This window comes from Perognathus longimembris, chromosome 21 (genome assembly GCF_023159225.1).
Source record: "Perognathus longimembris pacificus isolate PPM17 chromosome 21, ASM2315922v1, whole genome shotgun sequence".
NCBI lineage: Eukaryota > Metazoa > Chordata > Mammalia > Rodentia > Heteromyidae > Perognathus > Perognathus longimembris.
The window spans coordinates 16,885,245-16,901,448 of record NC_063181.1 but is presented as its reverse complement, the minus strand read 5'-3'; the positions used below and the strand labels follow the sequence as shown (position 1 = coordinate 16,901,448).

The 16,204-nt window shown below is 42.3% G+C and overlaps 1 protein-coding gene across 2 annotated transcripts in view; it reads right to left on the bottom strand.

Annotated features, from left to right (window-relative positions):
* Window positions 1-11,931, bottom strand: part of Galnt7 (polypeptide N-acetylgalactosaminyltransferase 7) — a 121,573-nt gene extending 109,642 nt beyond the window's left edge. For both annotated transcript variants that reach the window (XM_048330344.1, XM_048330342.1), the window contains exon 1: window positions 11,727-11,931. In XM_048330344.1, coding sequence (XP_048186301.1) covers window positions 11,727-11,852 — 126 coding nt within the window. In that variant the 5' untranslated portion in view covers window positions 11,853-11,931. The remainder of the gene's footprint in view (window positions 1-11,726) is intronic.
* Window positions 11,932-16,204: the final 4,273 nt, after the last annotated feature.

Below are 16,204 nucleotides of genomic sequence, written 5' to 3'. Positions count from 1 at the left end.
TGGTACGGTGCTTGCATTGAGCAAACAAGGTCAGAGACCGCACCCAGGCCCTGATTTCAAGCCCCAGTACTGGTCCTGCACCCACCCATTAAAAAAAAAAAAGGTATTTAAAAATCATCATCTTTGGGCTGGGAATATGGCCTAGTGGTAAAGTGCTCGCCTTGTACACATGAAGCCCTGGGTTCAATTCCTCAGCACCACACACATATATATATAGAAAAATCATCATCTTTTAGCATGTTTTCAGAAGAGTTTGTAAAATTGCTAAACCTATTTCTTTTCTTTACCACTATGATCTCCCTGAACTGCAAACAAATAATTATAATTCGCCACAAAAACAGAGGCATTCTTCTCTTATCTTGACAAATATTAGACTTACAATTTCCTCTGATGTCATCATCACCCAAACACCAATGGTTAATGAAATTGTACAACTCTATTTTCTTATTCTACATAACATTTGCTTAAATGTTAAGACACAATTGCAAGCCAAGTGTAATAGCTCAAGCCTATATATAATCTTAGCAACTTGGGAGAGGTATTGTGGTTCAAAGCTAGTCAGGCCCAAAGTTTGCAAGATTCCATTTCAACCTGTGGTAAGACATGGTGTTATGCACCTGCTATCCCAGTGATACAAGGAATCACAAGAAAGAGAACTGAAGCCTATGTAGGTGCTAACATAAAGAGTGAGAGCCTACCTCGAAAATAACCAATGGAAAAAAGAGGCTGGAGGTGTGGCTCAAGTGGTAGAGCACTTGCCTAGCAAATATGAAGCCTTCCTCAGCTCAAGCCCCAGTATCACAGGAAAACAATATGTATGTATGTATATTTATATGTAATTGTATATATAATATACATATGTAGTCATCTTATCAAAATTTCCAATCTTGACATTGATATTTGTAATGTAAGAAACTAAATATCTACCATAGTAGAAAACTGCATGTATAAAGTAATAAGATTTTAGTCATTTCTATTCCATTACTCTAAAAAGCACTTTGTAGTCATTTAGTCTGTAACATAATTGAGAATGTATTTGCCAAAAATCTAATGGATTTTTTATTCATTTTAAATCATCCTGGCAAAAATTAGAAGACTTTTGAACAGAGGGTTTTAAATGCTTTCTTTCAAAAGAAAAGAAAAAAACCTGGTGAACAGATTGTAAAAGGGAACAAATACTAAGATTTATGTGACTTACTTTGCTATATTAGAGATTAAAAAGGTTAATTCTATGGAATTAGTTAAATGTTAAAGGAGTATAATGGTCAAATCATCCAGCAAGAATTGCAGGGTAAAACATTAAATTGACAGAAAATAATTTCCCAGGATAGAGGCATTTAAGTTGTTGCAAATAAGTACAATTAAAACCTACTCCTGGGCTGGTGAGATGGCACATGCCTGGAATCCTAGCTATGCGGTGAAAGTAGAAGGATTGTAGTCCAACAATGCCCATGCTGGGGAGAAACATGAGACTCTGCATGAAAAATAAATTGAAGAAAACAGAGCTGAAGTTATTGCTTACATGGTAGCGCATGTGCCTAAAAAGTATTAGCTCAAACACTTTTAGTTCAAAACCAGTACCAGAGTAGGAGTAGGAGGAGTCTATACCTAATAATATAAATATTTTAGAAAATGTCTAAACAATTTTTAGAATGGACATACAGTGTGTCTTTTATAAGTATACAGGATGCTATTGATAAAGAACTCTTACTAGAGTAATGATATACTATAGGATATGTTTATGTTTTTCATAGCAGCATTGAAAACAATCATACCAATATCTTAATGGACTTAACCTCACTCTATTGTTCCCTCATTAGATTAAGAATGTTTATATAACTATAAACTATGAGTAGAATTAGAATGCATTATAATATCCCTTTCTTGATATGATCTATATCTTCACATTGTTATGCAGACATCTTTGCCAAATCCTGGCAAAATGATTCACTCTGATAATCTGGTTTCATGCCAGAGATATAAGGTTGTATTACTTTGATCATAACAGATGACAATAAAAATATATGTGAAATAGTTCCCTCAAATTCAACAGAAAAAAAAAAACCATAAAGTGCAATAGTAAATTATAAGAAGAACCACAGCACTTTAAGCATCATGAATTAGGCCTTTATTTTTGTAATGCACTACTCTTCCATACTGGAATATATAAAAAATAAAATACCAAAGTAAAATATTGTACTGATGTCATGTTAATACTTTGTACAAATGTTAGTTCTTAAAACTCTGGAAAATGGTTCAACACTCGCTCTTATACTGCATTAGGAGCCTGAGACATGGTGACACTTTAATAACAAAGTCTATGGGTTAGTTTTTGATCAAGAGTTTGAGCTGAAGGACTGGGGATATGGCCTAGTGGCAAGAGTGCTTGCCTCTTATACATGAAGCCCTGGGTTCAATTCCCCAGCACCACATATACAGAAAACGGCCAGAAGTGGCGCTGTGGCTCAAGTTGGCACAGTGCTAGCCTTGAGCAAAAAGGAGCCAGGGACAGTGCTCAGGCCCTGAGTCCAAGCCCCAGGACTGGCCAAAAAAAAAAAAAAGTTTGAGCTGGAGATGGAAGCAGGCATTGTACTTGTTATCAACTAATTGCAAACCTTGCTCTCATTAATGACATTATCTTACCATAAGGTATTTGTTGTTGTTATTCTTGTTGTTGTTACTAATAAAGAAAATGAGAAGTAAAATACAAGCCACTTAATAAATTGAAATGCTGCATTTCTGGTACAACAACACAAAAATGTTTAGGGACTTTTTCTTTTTTTTTGTGGTGCTGAGGTTTGAACTCAGAGCCTCATTCTTGCTAGACAGGAGCTCTACCACTTGAGCCACACCCTTGTCCCTTTGGCACTTTTTCAAATGCCTTATTTTAGTTAATACCAAGTCCAAGTTCTTCTATTAGGTACACACATTACTAGTGAGTACATAGTGACTCAACATGTAAGTGCTAAAGCATGTATAAAAGAACTACAAATGCAAATATTACATCCAAACCAGATAATCAATGAGCATGTATGTTTGCTGTTGAGAATGATCTCACCTATCAGGGCCTAAACATATTCCTAAATCCAGGCAATCAATAAAGATAAAAGATGATAAAATTGCTTAGGCCATTTATTCTCATACAGAATGGTTCCCAATAGTTTGTGATTTAATTTTAATTCATCCAGTTTTAAAAAAAATGCTTGGTGATAACATTCCAATTGCTTTGCTTAGAAGCCTATTAGCAGACTAGTTGGTATTGATATAATACCACGTTAATTGTACCTTCTAGATTTGGGAAGCCAGGGTGCTCTGTAGCAATCCCATAAACCTAATTAAATAATGCAAAGTTAATTTTTTTCTTAAGTTTCAGTATACCAGTCCTTGTATTTAGTGAACTGAATCTGTTCTCCCTTGATGGCATGTTTAAATGCTTCTCAGGAGCATTGCTTGAAAACACTATGAAGGCTTTGGGAGCTCAGAAGGGAACTTGTAAATGGAGTCAAAATGAGAACATTTCTCATTTTGAAATATCCAGGATTCTTAGCAAATGAAGTAACTGAAGTATCTCTTTCTGATCTGAAGGACTTACGCCCTGGGTAGTTGCTGTTCAAAGTGTCTCTGTTGATGCTTTTAAGGAATCACGGGCCTGAATTAGAATTAAAAGGGAAATCTCATTTTACAAAGAAAGTATCATCTTTATACAGATGACTGAAATGCTGGACATACAATTTTGCTATTCTCTTTTTTTAAATACACACCAGCCAAACTAACATACTGAAGACTAAAAATTTGCCTAAGATTTTAGGGATAAAATTTTTTTCCACTCGATATTGAGCTGATTTTTCAGTTATGGCTTTACAAGCCACTGGAGTCCAAACTAATTGAGTACAAAGAAATGCCTAATATGTGTGATAATACCTAGAATGTACTCTAATGTCATCACAACTATATGATTACAGATCCACTTACAATATACATATAGTTATCCATACACTCACATCCCACTGTTGATGAGGTAGAGAGCCACCTAAATACAGAAGCAAACAACAAAATGGGTCCAGTTCCTCTTTGATTCTTATGGTTTTCTCAACACAATTCTTCTCTGCTGTGGTAGGTGGTGAAGTTTACTGTTTACCACCTGAACTTCTTTCTCATCAGGCTAGTTCCTCCAGCCAAATTATTTACTAATAAATTTACCTCTATACCATTAAAGATGCCAAACAGTCCCTTTGTCTCTAGATCCAAGTACTACGGGTTAGATTAGTAGGAGATTATTCCTCCAGGGATACTGGTGCATCCTTTCTTAACCAGCCTTTCTCCGCAGTGTAGCTCTTGAATCTGTTGACCGCCCTGCTCCTGTTTCCTAACTCATATTCTATGTCTTTGCAGGGTCCAGCCATGTCTCCAAGGTTAATCATCATCTTTCATACTTTTGCAAATACTTCTTTCCTCATGTTTTCTTATAGGTAAGATATCTTTTTCTAAGATAAGCCCTCTGATAGCACCCAATCTCATTATAGTAGATGCTGCTTCTCTGCGATCCTGTGAATCCCAATGGATTTAGCTACTAACAATTCTCTTTTTGCTACAATTGCTTGTCTGCACATCTAGCCACCAAAAATCTGTGACCAAACAAAATGTTAGCACTTATTTCATCTTGGACCCACAAAATTTACCATTCAATTCAGGATACTTAGTGAAAGGATGATGGCTAAGGGATAATGAATGCAAACTGCAACAAATAACCACCTAATAACTGACCTTAGCAACTAGGCTTTTCATTATCTGAGTGAAGACTACATGTTTGGGTTTACCAAGTACTACACTCCCTCTACACTGACACACCCCAGCCACACTGGCCTCTTTCTACTTCTCAAACACACCACTCCTCATTCCAAACTCAGGGATTCTTGCAACTCTTCTTCCCTCTTCCTGGAATGCGAATACCTCAGAATAACAGGGCAGGTTTAGGCTCATTCCTTAGGCATCAGCTCAGCCACTATCTTTCCTAACCTTCCCTGACCTCCCATGAATTCTTTTCCGTGCCTTCATATCATCCTGAATTGTTACCATCCCGTGCCTTCCTATCATCCTTACTGGGTTTAACTGAAATTATTCTACTGCCTACATATCCTCCTTTCAGTGCACTCCATAGGAACTTGTCTATGTTGTTCAAATCTGAAGGACAAGGTCAGAGAGGATAGCTCTAAAGTTGGGAAACTTGGGATTGAATCTTGGCTTTGCTGCTTACTAAGTAAATGAGCTTAGACAGATTCATCTCTCCAGAGGCACCTCAGCAGATTCACGCATAAAGGTGGATTCAGATCAGACTTAGAGGAGTTCTGTTACAACTAAACAACATGTAAAATAATAGGTGCGGAATGTTTACTTGCTCAAAGGATTCAACACATCTAATCTATTATCATTGCTATTATTCGCTACTGTATGGTATCTACAATAGGCACCACAATGAGTCCAGTTACTAATACTCAAACAATATCTGAATGGTTGAATAGGAACTGCTAATGTCATAATTTTCTCAACCCTACTAAAAAAACATCCAGAAAGGTACTTGAAAGCCTAAAATAGCCTACTATTTAATTTCCTTTAAAATGTGAACCAAGCTCAACTTTCCCAACATTTTTTCACCGGTAAAACTGTGTTTCTATCCAGGCTCTGGTGGCTCATGCTTGCAATCCAAGCAACTCAAGAAGCTGGGATCTGAGGGTTGTGGTTCAAAGCCAGCCCGAGTAGAAAGGTCCATGAGACTCTATCACCAATTAACCTCCACTAAGCCAGAAGTGGAGGTGTAGGGTGCCACAATTGAGCAAAAAGGTAAGGAACAGTGCCCAGATCCTGAGTTCAAGCCCTAAGCAATCAAAGAAATCAAACAAAAACACCTAGATTTCTTTTTGGTCTCACTATTATCCCTTTAGTGTAGAATGTTCTTCCTTGTAACTTTACCTGACATTCAAATTGCCCACTAACATTCAAGTTCTAGCCAAATACTACGGTTTCGTTTTTCCTTCTCAACTCCCACTTCCCACACCTCTGTAAGAACCTCCTTTTTATGACTGCTACAAATTCACACAGCTTATCTCTGATAAAAGACCACAGAGTCCGTGCCCTTGACATTTCTGCATTCCCAAGGCACAGTCCAATGCCTTGCAAGAAAACAAAAAGGAAGCCTTAAACACAGTGTTTCATGCAAATGGAAGGCTGGTGGTCCAGCACACGCATGCCTTATCTGTGTGTGTGTGTGTGTGTGTGTGTGTGTGTGTGTGTGTGTCCAAGTAGAATGTAAGCCCTGAGAACAAATACTTTCACATTAGATACTGTCAAAATTCTTCAGGACATAGATGTATTTACACAATTGCTACTCTGGATGTCTACTATGTGGCCATTACGTCAAGAACTGAGTAACATCTTCCTATGCCAGGATTGTCTAACTTCTCCACTCTCTTCAATCTCCAATGCCTAGAGTAACAAGCGACACTTATAAACAGTCAAAATATGTAAAATATCTGTTGAGGGGATAATACTATGCTTATAATATCAATATATCATCCAGATCTTACAAAAATTCCATTGCCACCAATGTGAATTCCACTTTTTTATTCCCCTCCTTCTAAAAAGCAATCATAAAACCTTTCATAGCTTTTGTCAATTATATTCTAGAAGTTAAATATTCTTGTTCTTGTAAGACTGTATCTTCAACCTGCAGGAATATGAATTAGGATCTAAACCTGGTATAAAGATCATTATCTGCTTGGGAGCTGAATTATCATAATGATTTTCCTGTATATAACAGCTACTTCCTATATTCAAATCTTGCTGACCAACTCTTTTTTAAAGATGGATGATGTTTGAATTTGAGCAAATATTCTGTGTACAGGTCGCTTAAGCTTATAATTTTGCTTTTCATTCATGATACATTCATTTTTCTTCCTCCCACTTACTCTTGACAGGCCTAATAGTTTACACAGAAACCCAAGTTGTATATATCTTTTTGTTCTACATAGCTAGCATAAGTCACAAAAGAATGACGAAGTCTGTTATCCAACCGGTTTCATTCCCCTTACTGATAGTTGCGTACTCTTCAAACTGTTATTAGGCTGGCTGTTAATGAAATACACCCTGGCTCTAATATAGTTTCTTTATATTGCTACTGAATCAAGGAATGTCTTGTTTCCCCCAACCCCCTACCTAAAGTAGAATGTAAGCCCTTGAGAGCAGATATTCTCAGTGTTCTTCACAGAGTCTTACCAAGGTAAGAAGTGGGAATTCAGACTGTAGGAGGTCTAATGGCTGACCTTACTTGCACCAAGAAATGGGGAACACCTCCACAGAAATTCTGAATACAGAAATTCTTAGGAATCCACTAAACATTTTAAACACTCAAGCCCAAACCTTTGGTGGAGACATACATAGATGTATTTTACTTTATGCTAACAAAAAAATTGATTATGTGCCTTCTCAAACTTAGCATCAAGTAGAGACAAGACAGAAAGTCTAGGATAAGCTCTCTCTCTCTCCAAAGGGAAGGCTGTCTGTGGGCTGAAGCTCTTGTTTGGTTTACAGGAACTTCTAGGCAACAGAAAAAGCTTTTCTTTCTAATTCTCAGCCATGAAAAAAGAATCTTGTGTTTGCACTAATTTCAGAATGTCTGCAAGCCTGGATTTCTTTAGTGATATAGGGATTTAAAAAAATTATGATGGTGGTTAAGTGGTGGAGGGTTGAGAAGAAACAAAAAGAAAAGAAAGAACAGTGACTACTTACAGGCTACACTATTGCTAAGTGGTAGCTCCATCATTAACAGTATTAACTGAAGTAGACTCTAGGTCAAGGTCACAACTTTTCAGGTTACAAGGTTGATTATTACTGAGGTAAAATGACTGGACAAGTTAGAATGGAACATAGGGTGGTCAATTCTGCTACAAATCCTCATTTAATCTAGATCCCTTTTAAATCTCTCAGCTTGTCCTTAGAGTAGTACTTGAATTAGGTCCTACCACATATTGTCCTGAACCTAGGTGGCAATAATGGTTTGGTATTAATGTTTGTATATGGAAAGAACTATTCATTTACATAGTTTTACCTGTATTGAACCTTTTAGTAGAACTACCAAAGTTAAAGATCTATCAAGAGTTCCATTATAAACTCTTATTTTCAGAGCTGATGATTGAACTTTAAACATTTAGGTCTAAAATCTGAGGGAAAGGGGGTCAGTCTGAAATATACTATAATTTGTCTCATTAAAGGAACTTTCTCCATTTTTACAAGTCTAAAGGGCATTTTAAAAAAGTAACCAAAGTACCAAAAGTAACCACAGTAGGATAAAGTCCAAATGTTGTCTTTCTAAGTTTTCAGAATGTGACAACCTATCATCCTAGACCACTTGATACTTTCATTACCACATCCAATCTTACCAAACCCAGAGGCCTTTGCATCTTTAACAGTTCATGATTCAAAGTATATCCTTCATCTCCATAACTCCCGGGCCAAACCAATGTAACCTGTGACCTGAGCTATGTAATCTCTAGCAGGACTCCTATTCTTTCCGTTGCATGCTTCCTGCATTGTGGTCTTTCAAAACTCAAATACGATCTTGTTCTCCCCCTACTTAAATCCTTTGATATCTTCCCGTTGCTTTTAAAACCTAAATCTTCAACATGGTGTACAAGAAGCATCCCTAGCTTTGTAACATCATTCTGCCTCTCTTCTCCCTTTCCATGTTCCAATTCTATTGGTGTTCTCGTCCCTCCCTTCATTTAAGATCCCTCCTACCACAGGACCTTTAGCTCTATTACTCCTTTCAGAACTGTCTCGTCCTACTCCCAGATCAACAACTCTTCTTCAAATCTTAGATTTCAATTCCAAAGTCATTTCTTCAGGGAATGCTTTTATGACCAAGCTATTCTACTTTTTCTTCTCATAGAATGTAGCAACACTTTTACATATTTATGGAGGCTTGGTTAATGTGTATTTCATTACACTACAATATCTGTGAAGTTAAGGGCAGAGTGTTTCTTTAATTATTAGCATTGTACCTAAAGTAGAGCAGGCATTCAAAACTGTTCAAATAAATGGATAGAAAATAAACAACAGAATATGACTAGACGAGTAAGATCATTTTTCAAATCATTCACTTTAGAGAAAAAGGCAAAGGCTCAAAAGGAGAGGGGTAAGACGTGTTTCTCTTGTCCTCACAAATGGGCAGATCTAAAGTAAAAAAAATTTTTTTGAGTAAGTTTACACTATTAAAAATAATACAATAAAAGACCAGGTCTTAACAGACTTTATTTTCTGGAATGAATACTGATAGTACAAGACAAAAAAACAAAAACAAAAAACAGATCAAGGTCTATGTAACCAACAGAGCAATCATGCCAAAGTAAAGACAGAACCTATATTTGACAAACTGAATTATTCTATCCTATTTCGGGCTATTTAAGGAGGGGCCTGGGGTAGGAAAGTCCAGCATTAGAAAAGCAAGGTTCTCATATTGGAGGGAAATATGTGATCACAATCCACATTAAAAAGCTTCCTAGGGGGAGGAGAAACTCAGAATTTTCCATAACAGCTGCTCCTCCAGTGCTGGATCTCAGCGTTTCTTTTCTTTAGGTTTATGATATATACACTCTTTCTACACTTGCCTGGATTCCTGTTTGTCTTTTCTTTAGGTTTATGATATACACTCTTCCTACACTTGCCTGGATTACTGTTTGCCTGGGAAAGTTAATGAAAGGGTTTCACTCTCCTGATACCTAAGCATTCTCTTGAATGTTAACTGATGTTGATAAGTCTCAAAAAATCTAGCACTTATCTTGCAAACGTTAGAAATCACAATGGATCCACTGACAAACTTTATCCCAAAAAAAGGGGGGGAGGGAACCATAAAAATAAAGATTTCATCACCTCATACAATTATTAAATGAGCACTGCAGCTTAGCACATCTCAACAATAATGTCTCAATTTGGAACAAGATATCATTCCGGGAGTATAAGACATCTTCGACACAGTCACATTTGTCCATTTTTCCTTAACTTTCCTCCTAGAGAATTAGGGCTAACATTTCTACCACCACATGAAAGGCCATTTGATGACTTTAAATATTGTCAAGCAAGTGTAATGTTCAGTTTATCCCATCAGTTATCTTTTTGAGAGAAAAAAAAAATCATAAGGCAGGTCATCACCACCCCAGGGGAGCCAGGAACCCACCGAAAGGAAAAATTGACACTTAAAAAATATCACCCATGCAGATAACTCGGGTGGAACTCGAGCCCGACCTTACAGAGCCTGTCCACCGCCCTCAAGGCTTGTCTCCTGGTCTGAAATACAGATTTGAAGCTGGGACCAGATCTGATCAGGGAAACTCTCCCTGGGATTCTGAACTTCCCGAAGGCTGCCACCAGCCTCCTTCACGCCACTTGCGGGTGCTAACTCTGCAGAAGGAAAGTTAATGAAGATCACACCGAAGCGCTGCTCATCTTCCGTGCAGAAAGCACTTTCCTAGAGGGACGCCTCCGAACTCCTCTGCCTCTCGGTGGCTTCGAACCCCTCTCACTTTCTACTGGGGGCTGGGGGAGGCGGTGCGAGAAGTCTCTGTGGCCAAAGGGTGAGGGTGGCGGGGGTTACAACGGTTCACCGGGAAGTAGGGGGTCACACTGGGGGAGTGGGGGTGGGGGGAGCGATCAGCTCGTTCCACCAACGGCTGGGTCGGTGCGCGGCGGGGACCGCGGCCCCCTGCGCGCGCCGGGCTCGCGGTAACTAATGATCCGAGGCGCCAGGCTAAGCGCTGCAAAGCCCGGGGTGTCAGGGCTAAACCCCCGCGTCCAAGGCGGCAGACAAATGCGTCCCCGCGGAGCAGCCGCCAGCTCTGCGCCCCGGCGCGGCACAAGTTAGTTTTTCAGCCGGGAAAGAGGAAGCAGGATCGGAGCGCAGACTGCACAAGGGGAGGTGGGAGGGAAAGGATTCGAACCTCCGGTCCTCCAGGCAAACCAGAGGAGCGGCCAGTGCCGGGCGAGGCCCCGGCCGCCCGAGTGGGGCGGGCAGCGGCGCGCTCCGAGCTAGGCGGCCGAAGGCGGGGCGCCATCGTCCTCTGGGCTGCTCGGCGGGCGGACCCAGGACACCCCGGTCCCCCCCGTTGTGTGCACCCCACGGACGGGTGGTGGCGGGAGGAAGGGCGACCCCGCGGGGCCTGATCCACCGGACCGCGGTGGCGGCGGCGGTGGCGACCGCATCCCGCCTCCTCCTGGGCCTGCACGCGCCACAGGCCGCAGCCTGGACCCAACCCCGCGTCCTCCCGCCGCCACCGCGGTGGTCGCCGCGCCGGGGAGTCGGGTGTCACCCCCACTTTCCCGGGACCCAGCGCTCCGGTTCCACCCCGCCCGCGGTCCCGGCGGGAGAGCGTCCGCCCCAGCCGCCGCCGCAGCTCGGATGCCGGCGGTGGAGCCCCGAGGCGGGGGGGAGCGCGGGAGGAAGGGGGCGGCTGGCGGGGGGAGGCGGGGACCCGGAGCCGGTACCCAGGGTGTATGTGGGGGAGGGGGGTGTCGGCGCCCCCGATCGGCCGGCGCGGCGCCCCGCACCACCTGCGGAGCTGCGGCGCCTACGCCGCGACCCCCCGCCCGCCGCCCCCCGCCCGGGCCACACGCGCGCGAACAAAAACAAGTTGCAGGTCGCCACCGCCTGGCGGGCGCGGGGGGCCGCGCGGGTCACTCACCCTCATCCTGCTCAGCGGGCTCAGGTCGTCGGGGCGGGGGGACAGGGAGGACCAGAGGACCACGAGCCCCAGGAAGCTTCCCACCACCAGCAGACTGCGCAAGATGAACCCGATCTTCAGCCTCATCTTCCTCGGGCGGCGAGAGACTGTACACAGCCCGGCGCAGCCGCCGCCACGGTTCTCCCTTCCTCCTCCCCCCTCCTCCTCCGCCCCCCCCCCCTCCTCCTCCACCTCCTCCCGGCCTTTCCCCCACCCCGGCCGCAACGCCCTCTCCGCCTCCAGATCCGGAACTCCCCTCGGCTACACCTCCCCGGCCCTTCCCGCCGCCCCCCTCCCCGTCACTCGCCCGCCGCACCCCTCCCTCCGGCGGCCTCCGCAGCGCTCAGACCGGCCCGCGTGCCTGGCTCGCCGGGCTTCCCTCTCTCTCTACCTGCCCTCTTTCCAGATCCGCAGTTCCCTCCTCTCCACCACCCTGCGCCGCGTGCCCCCCCCCCCTCCTCCCTCCGTCCCCCTGGTAACTAACTTAACACTTTCCCCCACGTCTGGTCCCCGGCCTTGGACCTACAGCTCAGCGTCCTAAAAGCAGATCCCCAAACTTTTGTGGTCATTCAGGATCGGAACTCCTCCCCGAAGGCCTGTGTGTCTCCCCCCAAGGCTCTCTGCGCCCCGGCCACCCGCTCCCGCCAGCCTGGAGGCGGCGGGGCTGCCCGGCGGCTTCCTGACTCCCACTGCCCGAGCCCCCAGCCCGAGGCTCGCAGGAAGCCGAGCAGGAAGTGGGGGCCGGGGCGGCCGCTGCAGCACAACTCCACGTGGCGGATTTATAGCTGGGAGGGTTTTATTATTACTGATGGATTGATGGATTGTTCTTTTTCTCGCCGCTCCTGAAGGAGGTGGATGTGCTCGAATATTCAGGGGGTGTTCCCTTGAAGAGCCAGTGTTACCCTTTCTCTTAAGCCAATTACAAGAAAGCCAAGTTGTCTGAGGCAAACAAGCTGTATTATCCTCGTTCCTGGGCAGATAAGTTTCTAGTGGGAGGAAGGCGGATTTCAAATTGATTTCTTAGAACAATTCTCCCTCGGTGCTTCTGCCCTCAGAGCTCATCTTTCCACTTTCCTTTGCTGTCTGTGAGACGTAATAATTAGCTACATGCCTCCCCCAGAGGAAATATTATGCCCATTTCCTAATGAAGATGTCAATCACCATATCACGGTGTCGTACTGTAAACTGCCTAAACAGGATGGTTAGTTTTGTGTGTGTGTGTTTTTTTTAACCTGTCTTAAGATGTGTGTTTTGAGATCTGGTATTTTTTTTTCCCCAATATGACCTCACAGTTGCATTTTAAAACACGAACAAAACCAGGTTATTTAAAAGTGATTGAGTCTTAGATTTGTACTCTCATTTTCACAGAAGGGACAGTTTTTAGAAATGATCTTAAAATAAGACTTATGAAAAGCAGCTTAGAGTTGGAGGCATGACTCAGTTGGTAGAGACTGGCCAATGAGGTAAAGTGGCAGGTACAGAGTTCAAATCCTGATTTTGGACCTACAATAAAAAGAACAGAAGAGGCCTAATTTTTGCTATAATGAGCATAGCTGGGTGGGTATATCATAGAAAAATGACCCTTTACCACTGAAGTGATGGGGTGGTCCCAAGGCCCAGTTAGTATACTGAGAAGATAATTGACTGTCACTTATCTGCATGTAGTTTGTACAGATACTTTAAAATACGTTTGAAAGGCCACGAAGTTAGAAACTGATGACTAGTTACACAGTTGTAAAAACCCAAGTTTCTCTATTTACACGAAACTGAAAGTAGACCTTAAAATACATGCCTTTTTCAATTTTGCCAGGAGGCAGCCTTTATTGAGTTGACAGAATTCTTTAGAAAATGAGGCACTACACTCAAAGCTTAGGTCAGGAAGAACCACACTTAACCTATGGGAGTTCAAAGCTTTTATCTGCCAAACAGTGATTATAATACTTCACAATATTATCAAAAAGAGTAATTGAGGCCAAGTACATATGCAAATATAAAGTAGAGCTTGTGTGAATGGAGGCAGTCTTAGTATGTGGATAAAGTTCTTGCTGGAGGAGATGTACAGCTAATACTCTGAACAGGAATTGTTCTGGTAGGATGCCTCTGGCCTGTCCATCCCAGGAAAGTGTTCATAGGGCTAGACAATAAAGACTAGAACCTAAAACAAAAGAGAGGTGGAAATGATAAAGAGAAACATCCTCCAGGTTGGGAGAGCAAATATGGTGCCCACAGTTCAGAGGCTAGCTGGAGGTCAGAACCAAGGCAACTGGAATGGAGAGAATTTTTTAAGCACCTAGGGCGTGCAAGTTGCTTTATGTTTGCTATTTCATGTAAACTTAACGCTGCTTGAGATTGTCCTGACCCTTCTTAAGCCAGGATTCAGAGCAGATTTTTCTAACTTCAAAATCCCTACCACTACATATATCATCTTTACCAAGTCATGATGGTTATAATCACTTTATGTTGTATAACATATATGTAACATGATATATAATATTATATAATATATAACATATATAGAACGTTATGTTATATATGTATTATGGAAATAAGTGCTCCCAGAAAGGAGGTAAAATGGACCTAAAGATGGTTTGCAGATTTTGTTTTGTTTTTGCCAGCCCTGGCGCTAGGACTCAGGACCTGGCACTGTGCCAGAGCTTCATTTTGCTCAAGGCTAGCACTCTACCACTTGAACTAGGGCACCACTTCCAGCTTTTTCTACGTGGTGCTGAGGAATGGAACCCAGGGCTTCATCTTGCCTGCTAGGCAAGCACTTTACCACTAAATCACATTCCCAGCCCCAAAGATTTGTTTTTGTCACCTCTGCGGCCAAAGAGAACCCCTCCCAAAGGAACTGTGCTCTTCCTGGGGCTCTTCTGCCCTGGGGCTCTCACTGGGCACCACCCCCTCCCTGCCAGAGCAAAGTTGAAAATCTTGAGTTACTAAATGTAACTTGTTTGCCTTCAGGCCTTTTTACTGGGAGTTCTTTTCAACTGAAATATCTTGGGGGCACCTTTACATCAAGCTTAGATATCAGTTACTAAAAGCTTTTTCTGGACCCTTCCCCCACATTCCTTTCCACCAAACCAGATGGTACCCTGCTAGGTGCTTTCATGCACTCTCACTTTTTTCCTGATAATCGTCACTGGGTTGTAATTGCTTGATTTCTTTCCCACCCTCAGATAAAACTTACAAGAGCCTGGAGACTCGTCTATCTGGCTTATGATTGTATCCCCTCTGTCTGGTGGGTAGAAAGGGTTTACTAGACATGTGGGATGGACTGCTGAGTGAATAATTGGATGGAAAACACAAAGGGAAGATAGAAATTACAAGAGAGATCAGGGCCACTATTCTGTCTTATTTGGGGTTCTCCTTCCAAGGGCAAAACTGCACAGGTATAATTTAATTAGACCAGTGATTATTTGCATCTGATTCCCATCATTACTGGTCAATTGTTTCCCTCTTAACTCCAGATCCTACTGAGGCTGCTTAGGACTAAAAAGAAAGTGATAGTTTCATTTTAAGATCAGATTTTTGTAGTGATTGAAATGATGTACACAGAGCTATGTATGTCTAGCTGTGTAACCTAGGAATGCTTTAGCTGGGTATTTCTGGCCTCTTGTGAGTTTCTTCCCAGTCTGTCAATGGGGCTACAATCATCTCTCACCTCTTCTGGGTCTGAAGAATCTGCTTCCAATATCATTGACATGACCCACAAGAAGGCTTCAGTTCCTCTCTGGCAGTAGTAGAAGGCTCTAGGGCTGCTGGTGACATAGCAGCCTGACTTCCTACATGAAAGAGCTAGCGCAGAACCAGAGGACTACACAAGGATGTGCATACTAAAAGGTAGAGCCAGCCATTGAAAGCTATTTTGGAAGCTTATGAACACAGTTGGTAATCAAATATCTGGGCCAAAATACTTGTTTTCCATTTATTGTGAAAATTCAGTTACTCATGATATACTAGAGTCTTTCAAAAAAGAATCCACATCTTAAGTAATTGCTTATTTGATTATCTGGCAAAGAAATAACATGGAATACCATCTTCATCTGTGATAGGAAGGCATAGAACCAAATAATCTTTAACATCCTTTCCAATACTGAAGTTCTGAGATTGACCTATGATATTAATATGTGGTTGAGACTCGGGTTTATATTTTTATGTGGAATACTACAAAGTTAATCTCTGCCTTTTTCTTTCCTGACACAGATGGCTATTACTATGAGAGGCTTAATGGATGATTCTTAAGTTGTACTCAACTAGAATAAAAGACTTGTCAAAAGCTTCCATTTGATGAGGTTAATGGTCTCCTACAGTGTTGTGAAGGAAAACAAAACTTGCTTATTTAAAGCCTCCTTGGATTTTACACTGTTAAATACTATCTCTTCATAAATTGGATTCCCATTTAAGAGGTGATTGAAACATTTTATCTCTTACCACTG